Source organism: Vombatus ursinus, unplaced genomic scaffold, assembly GCF_900497805.2.
Source record: "Vombatus ursinus unplaced genomic scaffold, bare-nosed wombat genome assembly UNPS02013007.1, whole genome shotgun sequence".
Taxonomy (NCBI): Eukaryota; Metazoa; Chordata; class Mammalia; order Diprotodontia; family Vombatidae; genus Vombatus; species Vombatus ursinus.
The window spans coordinates 42051-53692 of NW_020952785.1; the positions used below are offsets into that span (position 1 = coordinate 42051).

At 42.4% G+C, this 11642-nt stretch overlaps 1 protein-coding gene across 1 annotated transcript; it reads left to right on the top strand.

Moving 5' to 3' along the window:
• Positions 1 to 346: 346 nt before the first annotated feature.
• On the top strand, positions 347 to 9095 carry CUNH1orf50 (chromosome unknown C1orf50 homolog). Its single transcript, XM_027858455.1, is given in 6 exon segments — positions 347 to 385; positions 387 to 414; positions 499 to 632; positions 4408 to 4494; positions 5424 to 5555; positions 7758 to 9095. Coding segments are annotated over 6 exon segments (603 nt in total). The 3' UTR covers positions 7941 to 9095.
• Positions 9096 to 11642: the final 2547 nt, after the last annotated feature.

The window sequence follows — 11642 nt, forward strand, 5'->3', positions numbered from 1 at the left end:
GAGGTAAGCCTTCAGACCACAGCTCTCAGAACGCAGCTCCGCCCCCACGGTGGAATCCCACCCCCGGCCTAGATAGAAAGACCATTCCTCTAATCTTCTCCGTTCCTCGGAATGAAGGCGACACCTTTAGAGCAGAGCCCTGCCCCTGAGGGCTTCCTAAATGGCACTTTCAGCCACCAGTCCCTACAACGAAGCCCAATTTCCTTCCCAGGACGTGGCTAGCCTAGTCCCGTCTGCCCCGCCCTTGGAGGCGCGACCTCAGCTCAAAACCACGCCCCCTGACGAACCCCGGCTATTAGGACGCAGCCGCCTCTTCCTCACTGCGCATGCGTCACCTGCAGGGAGCATGGCGGCTGCTGAGGCGGCGGTCTCCGAACAGGACGTGGGGGGGCGCGGGTAGGGAGCCGCTGCCAGGTGAGGAGGGCTCGGGGCGGCTGGGTAGAGGGGAGTGCCTGGCGCCCGTCGCCCATGTGCTCAGGGCCCATGTTTCGCCCGCAGAGACTCCCGTAGAGTGCCACTGCGGCCCCACCGTCTCCACCGAGCCCGCTTCCCTCGGCCTGGTGAGCCCCTACCGCGCCCGCCGCCTGGGGAACCCCGAAGACCTCGTGGAGCTCGCCCAGCAGGTTCAGAAGGTGAGGGGGACCCGGGCGGGAGGACCTGGTTGCCTTTTAGGGGAGTGGAGAAGGGAGGAGAGAGGACCTGGATAGGGAGGGAGAGGGGAAAGTAGGTGGAGTGGGAGAGAGAATACCTGGGGAGGTGGGAGGGAGGAGAGAATATGGAGGTGGGGTGCAGAATACCTGGGGAGGTGGGAGAGAGGAGGAGAGAGAATACCTGGGGAGGTGGGAGAGAGGAGAGAGGGGAGAGAATGTCTGGGGAAGTGGGAGGGAGGAGGAGAGAGAATATCTGAGCGGCGGGGGGGAAGAGAATACGTGGTTCGTGGTGAAAGGGGGATGGGAGGGAGAGAAAATACTTGGGGGGTGGGAGGGAGGGAGGGGGAGACAGAAGACCTGAGGTGGGGTGGGGGGAGGACCTGGCCTGGCCTTTGTGGGAGAGGGAAGGGAAGGACCTGGCCTGGGGGAGGGGGAGGGAGAGGACTTGGACTTTGGCAGGATAGGGAGGAAGAGAGGAGGAGAGACAGAGGACCTGGCTTTTAGGGTCAAGGCTAGAGAGGACCTGACTTTTTTGTGCGGAGAATGGAAGGGGAGGACTTGAGCTTTGTGGGGATAGGGAAAGCCCGTAGCGTTTTTTGGGAGGAGAAAGAGGGATGGAGGAAGGTGTCCTAACCTGTGGCAAGATTAAGGAGAATCTGTCCTTGGGAGGTTGGGGAGACCTTTGTCTGTTTCCTGATGATGGTGGGCAGAGCTGATGTTTAGATATTTATATATCTTGTTTATACTTAGCGGTTTGCACGTTTCCCCCATTAGACAGCAAATTCTTTGAGGGCAGAGGGACTATTGTTGCCTTTTTTTGTATCTCCAGCGCTTAGCATGGCGCCTGGAATATAGCAGGTGCTTAATAAATTGCTTGTTGATAATGATCAGAGCCAGAAGGGACCTCACAGACCTTCAAATCCAACCCTTTCCATTTTGAGGAAACTGAAAGAAGGTTAAGTGACTTGCCCAAGGTTGTACAGATAGAAGTTATTAGAAATGAGATTTGAATCCATAGTTTTCTGACTGGAGCCAATGTTCTTTTCATAGTATCATTGTTGCCTTCAGTTGTGGGTTCAACTAGATGATCTCACTCAAAAAGTCTATGAAATGTCTTAGTATGGGGCTACTATACCTATGGATAACAGTACAATAGGTGATTTTCCCAAATTCCCTCAGTTTTCAGTCTCACATGGATTTGCAGTGGAAATTTCATCACACAGTGTTTCTTCTGCACTTTACCCCTAAAGATTTACTTGTGTTTTATAAACACCGTGTTACTTGACCATGGTTATGAAAACTGTTCTTTTTTTTTTCATCTGCCTTACAGAGCCTTAATGATAGTAAATACAGGTAGCCAATTTCCCCACCTGCACCTTTGATATATTCTTGGCCCCTTTTTCCAGTGAAGGAAAACTCATGATTTTCTATGATTCATATCTTCTACTTTCTATAGTGGGAAGAAAAGTATTACTGTGGGTCAAAAGATGGTCATTTATCCAGGTAGATCAGTGGTGTAGTATCAGACTAGTGTACAGAAAACTGGCCTAGAATAGAAGGCACAGTTTTTACCTTCCAAGCTTACATGCTAGTTGTGTAAATATTCTATGGACAGTCAATGGCAATTATTGAGTATCTACTATATTCTCAGAATTGTCTTATTTGCTACTTGTGGGGAGGAGGAGGCAGAAATAGAGAATATAAGACTTGGTCCTTTTATGGGGGGGGTAGTTGGGGAGGCAAGACACATGCAAGAGATATGCAAGGAACAATTAGGTAACATTGAGTAGCATATAACATATATGTGTGTATGTGTGTGTAATATGTGTATATGTATATATCACATAAACAGTTAAAATTGCACTTCATATTCCTTGTGTGCTTATATATTCTAATTTGTAAAATGCCTTTATACCAATAATGATCTCCATAAAATAAGTAGTTATAAGAGATATCATCAAAGAAATGTGAGATCAGAAAAGGAAGCAGGCTGATTATATGGCAGGAGTGAGGGAACTTAACAGCCTGAGTAACCCACTGGTACACAGGAGAGCTTTACATTGACATTTTATTTACTTTACATTTGCATCTTTATTTTAGAGGGAAGTCTCTAGAACATCAAATGGATCCTACTAGATTGTAAGCAGAGACTAGTCTGTTCACTCATCAGTTTTTCCTAGCACAATGCATTGCCTGTAGCAGGTGATTGAAATGATAAAGGATTGAATTAAATGATTTAGGAACATAATTGCTGAGGAAGCACAGATTAGGGAATCTAATTGGAGAATTCAAGTTACATAGGAATGCTTCAGAGTTCTTCCTGTTTACTTTGAATATGTATAGAATGTCAAGGGATCTGGCCCTATTGGAGTTTCCCCTGGTGGCTATATAGAGTTTGTTAGGAGGTCCCCAGTAGATCTTTAATATATCGCTCTGTGCTAGGGCTAATCCTTCCATATTTTCTCATACTAAAAAAAAAAATGCAGAGTATGTGCTTTGGAAGGGATATAGTATTCCTCTGGCAGCTAGGTCAAATTGAACAGTGGGCCTGGAATCAAGAAAACCTGAGTTCTGACCTTGGGCAAGTCACTTAACCTCTGTGCCTCAGTTTTCTCCAACATTATCGGGGGATTATAAGAACACCTACCTCTCAGAGTTGTGGTGAGGATCAAATGAGATAATATTTGTAAAGCACTTAGGACCATGTTGGCACTTAATAAATGATGTAATAAATGTATATTGTCTGGTTGATAAGTGACATAACCAGGATTAGAGCATAGATCTGATGCCTGTGGCTATTTTTCTTTCCACTAGTGAATTGTTAGGATAACTTTAAGTTGTAAGAACCTTGAGGGTATGAACTGTAATTATTTTTCTGTCTTTCTTAGTGTCTAACATAGTACCTTTCTCTCTCTCTCACACACACACACACACACACACACACACACTCACACGTCACCCCTGCAGACCCTTATCACCTTATACTTGAACTATTCCAATAATCTTCTGGTTGGTCTTCCTGCCTCATGTCTCCCCACTCCAGTCTTTTCTCCACTCAGCCACCAAAGTCATTTTCCTAAAGTGCAGGTCTGAGCATATAACTCCCCTACTCAGTTAATTTTAGTGGTTTCCTGTTATCACCAGGATCAAATATAAAATCTGATGTTTTCTTGTCAAGCTGTTCATAACCTATATCCTTCTCATGTTTCCAGATTTCTTATACTTTTCTGTCCTCCACAGGCTTGCTATTGCATGAGCATGACACTCCATTTCCTAGCTCCATGCCTTTTCAGTGATAATATGCCATTCCTGGAATGCTCTGACTCTTTACTTCTTCTTCTCTTGGCTCCTTTAAGATGGTTCATATCCCACCTTCTGAGGGAGGTCTTTTCTGGTGATCCATTCTCCCTCCTCCCTATCCCCCCCCCCCCCCCCCCACCGCCACTGCCCTCCTTGTGATGTTACTATGTATATCTTGCATGTTTTGGGTTTTTTTTGCATGTTGTCTCTCCCATTAGAATGTGAACTTCTCTAAGGCAGAGACCATGGTTTGTTTATTGTTGGTCGTGGTTTTTATTTATTTATTTTTTGTCATTCTTTGTATCCCCCATTCTTAGTATAGTGCCTGGCACATAGTAAGGACTTATAATAAATGCTTATTACCTGCCTGCCTGATGAATAGATGTATGTTTATATAAGGGTTCTCTATGAGTTTTAGCCCTTTCAAGCCTTTGGTGAGTTTTCTTCTCTTTCACAGGCTGATGAATTCATCAGAGCAAATGCTACCAACAAGCTGATAGTTATAGCTGAGCAAATCCGGCATTTGCAAACACAGGCCAGGAAGGTAAGGAAAATATTGCTTTTGTTCCCAGGGTTTGGGGACAGGCTTCTTATTTTTTTATGTTTATTTTCCAGGCCGGAGTTGGAATTTTTTTTTATATATATATAACTGACAGTCTGCTCGAGCAAACCAAGTATTAACCATGTAGCTTTGTCAGATCAGTAGGCAGTGGAGTGAGGGTGAGGTGGGGAGAAATTGTGACATAGTCAATTTAACAGTTCAGGCCAGAGTCTAGTTCTGTAGGTCAGGCCTTCATCCAGTTTGGGAAGCTCTTAGGAAGAAAAGAAATGACACAAAGGATAAAGATTTTGATACAGTTCAAGTAACCTAATCTAGCAAAAACCTCCGTCCTCAGCGTTACAAAGTAAAGCCTTAAGTGTTACAAAGTTGTGTCCTAACATGGGCAACTATTGCATAATTCTCTAATAGGGTTTCCTATGTTAGGGCATGCTCTTCCAGTTACATTTGCAAACAAACCTGTTAGAATATAAACATGTAAGTCGGTCATAGCTCATCTCTCTCAAGGCAAGGTAAGCACCATCTGTGGGTATGGGCAGGAAGACTTATTTGGACCAGATAGGGGATGCAAACACAAAAAGGATCCTCCTAATCCTCCTGGGAAGTATATAGGTGGGGGCATATTTAATGAAAAAAAGTATTACCAGTGGAAACTAAGGGACCATAACAGACAAAATTGAGAATAAGGTAGTATTTGATTGAGAGAAGAGTCAGGGTAGTGCTGTGTATTAAAAATAGTCTAGTTTTCAGATCTTCAAAACTTCCCAAATATTTCAGTTTGATATTCACTATTGTGGGAAAAGCCAGAAAACCAAAGCCCTCTTCAGATATAAAAATATGTAGAATTTTAGCTGGATGACTGTGAGTACAGATTCTGTCCATTGTTTCTTTTGTTGTTTTTTTGTGGTACCCAGGTATTGGAAGAGGCTCAGAGAGATGCTGAACTGCACCACGTAGCTTGTAATGTGGTGAAAAAACCTGGAAATATTTACTACCTCTATAAACGAGAGAATGGACAGCAGTACCTTTCCATCCTTTCACCCAAGGTAGGAGGACTGCATTCTTGGTCAGTGTGGGACAGGATCCTGCTGAGCAAACAACTGAGTCAGTTTGTCCTTTAAGAAATATCTTTGTGAGACCCACAAGAAGGCATTTGTGGAACTGCCAAAGGCAAAGGGCTGTTCACATTTTGTGGGGAATTTTTTTTTGGGGGGGGAGGGAAAGGTGAGCCTAAGTATAGTCCTAGCAACAGACTCTGATTTCCAAGGATCAACTAGCTATGTATGTGAAGGTTTGTCACAAGTAGGCTTTCCACAAAGTGATTAATTCGTTAGCTATGATAACTTAAAAAAAAGAAAGAAAGAAAGAAAAAGATGTGCTCCTGAGTCTTAATGTGGCCCCTTTTCTGCTTTTACACCATCTATAAACATTAAGCTTTGTATGAGATCCAGTGACCAACAAATAGACCTGGTACTGGAGGAAGAAAATCACATCAATATTCAGTCTTTCTATAAATAAAACCAGGAGATAGAAGGAAGTGGCAGCGAATGGAATGATCATAGGGTCATAGATGCTGAACTGGAAGGGACCACAGAGACTGTTTCCTCCAGCCCGCTTATTTTAAAGATGAGGAAACTCGGGCCCAGGGAGAATAAGTGATTTACCTAAGGTCACACAGGCAATAAGCATCTGAGGTGGAATTCTGACTACAGAGCTAGCACACTGCGCAGAGACCCCCCCCAGACAGATAAGGCTTTGGCAAAGTTGGTTTTATGGTTCATTCAAAGATAACAAAAAGCATCATTTCCTGGGACATTTGACCATCTGTTGAAATGCTTGTGAACGTTTGTAAAAACACCATAAAGGGAATTGTAGCTTATGTGCCAACACATGTTGCAGAGAATGAGAAGGTAGAGAACTCAATAAGACCCTCTTAACTCAGTGACTTCCATGGGAAGGTGGGCAGTAAGAGAAGGTGATGAAAATACGTTAGAAAAATATATGCCTCAGGAGTAAGAAATGAAGGAGGCCAAAGGCATGTAAGACTACATGCGTGTATCATGAATATTTTGTTTAAGGGGAGAATCGGGGCACAGAACATGGCAATCATTGAATAACATCTTGGAAAATGAAATTGATTACCTATTAACCAATAGGAAATAACTAGGAGGAGAATTCCAAAGCAGCTGTCCGTGTCAGATTGATGACTTGTTAGAGACAACATCAAAATCAACAGCAAATTAGAATAATAAAAGTAAGTAGGAATTTGGTGCAATTAAAGCAATTTCAGCCTGACATTTTTAGACAATCTAATGATGATAAAATATGGAAAATGGATAAAAGACCAGACATTGATAGAAACTATCACCATTTCCTAAGGAAATTTGACTAATGTAAATCAGTGTCATAAGAGACCAAAAGAAACCCAGAAACTACTTTACTCAGCAAACAAAACCTGGATCTTGCCAGGCAGATATGTTAGCCAAGGGTAACACTAGTTTAGGACATAAACTCATTTGTAAAATTTTATTGAGGATTGTGGGAGATGGTGAATTGCATCATCTCAACAGCATGAAGTAGTGAAAGGAGAAGCACGTTTACAGAAAGCAAAAGATAACTTATGGACACCATGTGTGCTATATTAGTACCCATGCATTGTCAAGAGATCTAGGGGAAGGGGTAGCTAGGTGGCTCAGTGAATAGAGCTCTGGCCTTGGAGTCAGGAGGACCTGAGTTCAAATCCAGCCTCAGACACTTAACACATAGTAGCTGTGTGACCCTGGGCAAGTCACTTAACCCCGACTGCCTCACCAAAAAGCAAAAAAAAAAAAAAGAAAAGAAAAGAAAAAAGAGAGAGAGATCTAGGGGAAAGTTCAAAATTTAGCTTTATACATGGCATATGTACATATATACATGTGTGTATATATATATGTGCATATTTACGTCTATATCCATGTAATGTAATTTCAGTGTTTTAACTTAATTATTATTAATTTAGTTCATTCCCTATTTAATGAGCCATGCCTGACCAGTCCTGGGGGGTTCTTGAATTAAAGTCTTTCCACCTTAGAGACAGATGAATGATTCTCATACCTTAGCATATAAATATCAGACTTGGACAGTTTCTCAGGTAACTGACTTTTACAACTATAATAGAAATCTCAGCATGAGAATGTAGTGAAGTGGGGGGCGGGGAGTTAAACATAGAAATGTATAGTACATTTATCTGACTTTTTTGCCTTCTCTAGGAATGGGGAAAAAGTTGTCCACATGATTTTCTTGGTGCCTACAAGCTTCAGCATGACCTCTCCTGGACTCCATATGACAACATCGGGAAGCAAGATGCTGAAATTAGCATCATGGACAAACTTTTGAGCCAGCAGATGGCCCTGCCCCAATGTACAGAGCCCAATTTCCAGGGCCTCACTTAGTGACCATGGACAATTGCCAAATAGCATGTGGGCCTGGCTGTTCTCGTCTCCTTAACTTCCCTACTTTGTAGGAGTTGTGAGAAGTGAGATATGATGTACATATATGAGTACCTTGGATGGAGACCCCATGTGTGAATTGAAGTATATTTATCAACTCTATTTTGGAATCCACACTCCCTGCTTCAGAGAATCCCCAACTAAACAAACATGGGCCAGTAACCATTACTACACATCTCAACTCACCCAGATGGACAAAATCCATCCCCATGGTTGAACTAGAGACTTTATAGGAAAGAGAGGAAATGTCACTTCCTTGAAAAGGTTGTAGACTATTCTTTATACACAGAGGAATCTGTACTGCCACCTCTTTTTAACTCCTGAAGTTTAGGAATGGGACTAGGGTCAAGCAAAGGGCCTGACGTTTCTATTTCTATAAGTGATTCTACCCTGTTCCAGAGAACTTTAGGCTCTGAATCATCATCCAAGGTCTCAGGAATATGTATTATGCAGAATGGCAGGTAGAGGAATGTGGCTGACCAGAGAAGTGATTCTAGTTTCTTTAAAATGCTGTCTGGTCTGGATTTTCCCTAGCTCCTCAAGCCCTTCTTGTTCAGCTGGAAAATTGAGACAAATGCAGAAGAGTGGTGGCTGCCTTCCCTTAAACGCCTTGCCTTCCATTCCTAATCAGAGTTTTAGAATCAAAGATTTAGAACTGGAAGGGACCTTCAGAAGCCATTGAATCCAGGCCCCTTCTTCTACAGATGGGGGGAAACTGAGATATTAAGTGACTTGCCTGGGGTTCCCCACAGCTGTTAAGCCATACTGCCTCATGGAGGAAGATACTTGAATTTGTGTTAGCCTGGTTTGTGGGAAAGGTCCAGGGCTAAACCATCATATCAGTAGCATGAGTCCATTTAAATGGCTATTTCCAAATATCATGAAAGAGACAGTTGAAACAATACAATGGGAACGAGAACTCTGACGTTCTGTTTGCATGGAAAAACTAAGACTAGTAGTTGTTAAGTGACCAGCTACACAGGTAGCAAAGCCAGAATTCCAACCCAGGTCCCTGATTTCTAGTCTTTAGTATACTTTTAATGTTGTACCAGGCTTCCTCTTGTATTGATGACAGTAAACAGCAAAGGAATTCCTGAAGTAAGGAGCTAATTGCCTTCATTTATCTTCAACCACATTGCAATTATATGGGTAAGTCATATAAACTGTGAAGTATGGAGAAACTAGTGGTGAAGTAGGATATTTTTTTCTGTGAATTACCCAGCTAATTGTCCCAATTGTTTTGTCCAAAAAAAATCCCCACAACTTGTTTGGCAAATAGGATTCTCCTGGGTTTATCCCTAGCTAAAAGGCCCCATGAGTCCCCAATTCAATTTATGTTCATTCCGTAATTGTTAAGTGCCAACCAGGGGCAAAACACAGAAACTTCAGTGCTATCCTGTGTGATGTGGTTTGCTGTGAAGAAACTAGGTTGTGTTTAGCCACAAGGGCTGCCACAACTCCTTGGGAAATAGTACCTATACTCCTAAACCCATGTTGGGCTGTAGGGTCTTTCCCTCGGAGCTGTCTTGGCCAGTGAGTCACACGTGGTCAGCCGAAGCCTAACAGATTCATCTGGGCACTTGGTAAGATGAAGGTACACAAATCAGAGTTGGGACGAGGGGGAAGCATGGGATAGGATGAAAACATGGGCAGAGAGCCAAAGTGGTAGAGAAGAGATGTTCTCATTCCTCAGTTCCCAAAGGTAAAGTCTGATGGAGCTAGCTTGGAATCCCATTTAACATAGCAGTGGCTACTGTTGGTTCTAGGTTCCAGATCGAATCTGTTGGAAGGACTTTTTAAAAATAGTTCTGTTCATAAGGCTCAGTTTCTGGAAACTGGGAGGGAAAGCAGGTAGTATGAAGGGGGAACTATTTTGTATCCAAGGAAATGCAGTGAATTTACCCTTCTCAGACAGCATACATGGGCCATTGACTATCTCTCTGCTCTGAGCACTGTAATAAGGAAAATTAAGAGAACACCTGGACTTTCTGTTATGACAATTCTTTGCCTGGCTGTGCCTTTGCCTGATTAACCTCTTGGGCCATTCTATCTACTGTAAGAATTTGAGGATGGAAGCAGCCAGAGAAATTTGGTGTTTACTAAGTTCTGACTTCTACAGCACTGTGCTGGGCTGTGGGATAGATACAGGGATTAGATGAAGTCTTATCAAGAAATACAAGACATATTGCTAAAATAAATATTAAAAGGGAAGGGACTCAGAAAAGAAAGATCAGGGAAGGGGGAAAGAAAATTTAGGAATAATAGACCCTTAGCCAGATATGAAATACATCTAAAAAGAGCTAATTAAAATTGATTTCTTTGGAGTCTATTGAATCTGATCAAAATGGCTTTAAGGGGAAAGAAAAAACCTGCCAACATTTAGGTACGAAGCTTGATGCTATATACAAAGTCCCTACAAGAATAGAAGAGAGAACCAGTAATCCATAGGAGACTATATCTGAGAAACGATAAAACTGATAAGCCTCAGGTTACTCCCATAGGAATGAGTGCATTCCTTCTGAATAAAGTGCACCCTTTTACATTTGTATATACATATATATACATTAGTATACAATATATAATTTTATATATACATATAAACATTTTTGTATTTATGCAAGTATATATACATATAAATGTATATCCATTTTTGTATGCTATAGCTAATCCGCAATACTAGAGATCCTGACACAAGAGGTAAATTTGATGTAGGTATCACTCACTGAGCCTTAGTGGGATGAGATTGGACTAGAATGTGGCTTCTGAAGGAGGGTGCCCTTTATTCAGAAGGAATGCAGTCATTCCAATGGGAGTAACATGACATATAAAGAAGATCCATGAGGAGACCTGGGAACCCAAGGGTGGAAACATGGAAAAGAGCATTTTAGAAAGGTAATCAGTGAAGGCCAAAACAGAAGCAATATTTTAGGAGTATATTATAGATACTGGTCAAAAGATGAGTTTGACTATCAGTATGCATTAAGTGCTTACTAAATACTTGAACCATGTTAAGTGCTGAGGAGACCAAAAAAAAGACTCTATCTGCTCTCAAGGAGCTCACATTCTGATGGGGGCAAAAAATGACAAGGTACATAAAAGATATAGGAGTAAATGCAAGTTAATCTGAGAGGGGAAGGAGGAAGTTAGGGAAATCAGGAAGTGGGGGTGATAGGGCAAGAGGATTCCAAGTATAGGAGAAAGCCAGTGCAAATGTGTGGAGATGAGCAATGGAGCATTGTGTTCAAAGGCACTGTAAATAGGGAAGGTATTAAGTGCCTACTATGTGCCAGGCACTATCTCATTTGATTGTCACAACAACCCTGGGAGGTAGGTGCTATTTTTACATATAACGATGTTATTACAGCTAAGGAAACTGAGGCAGAGGTTAAGTGACTTGCTCAGGGTCACATGGCTAGTACATGTCTGAAGCTGGATTTCAGGTCTTCCCGACTCCAGGCTTAGCCTTGTCTCCACAGATCCACGGAACTGCCTCCTAGGCCAATGTAGGTAGATCGTAGAGTACAGGGAGGGAGATAAAATGTAAGAAGACTGCCCTAGTAGGAAAAGGCCAGGTTGTGAAGAACTTTAAAGTTATATTTGATCCTGGAGGTGATAGAAGATGGTTTGTAGGGGAAAAGATGAGGC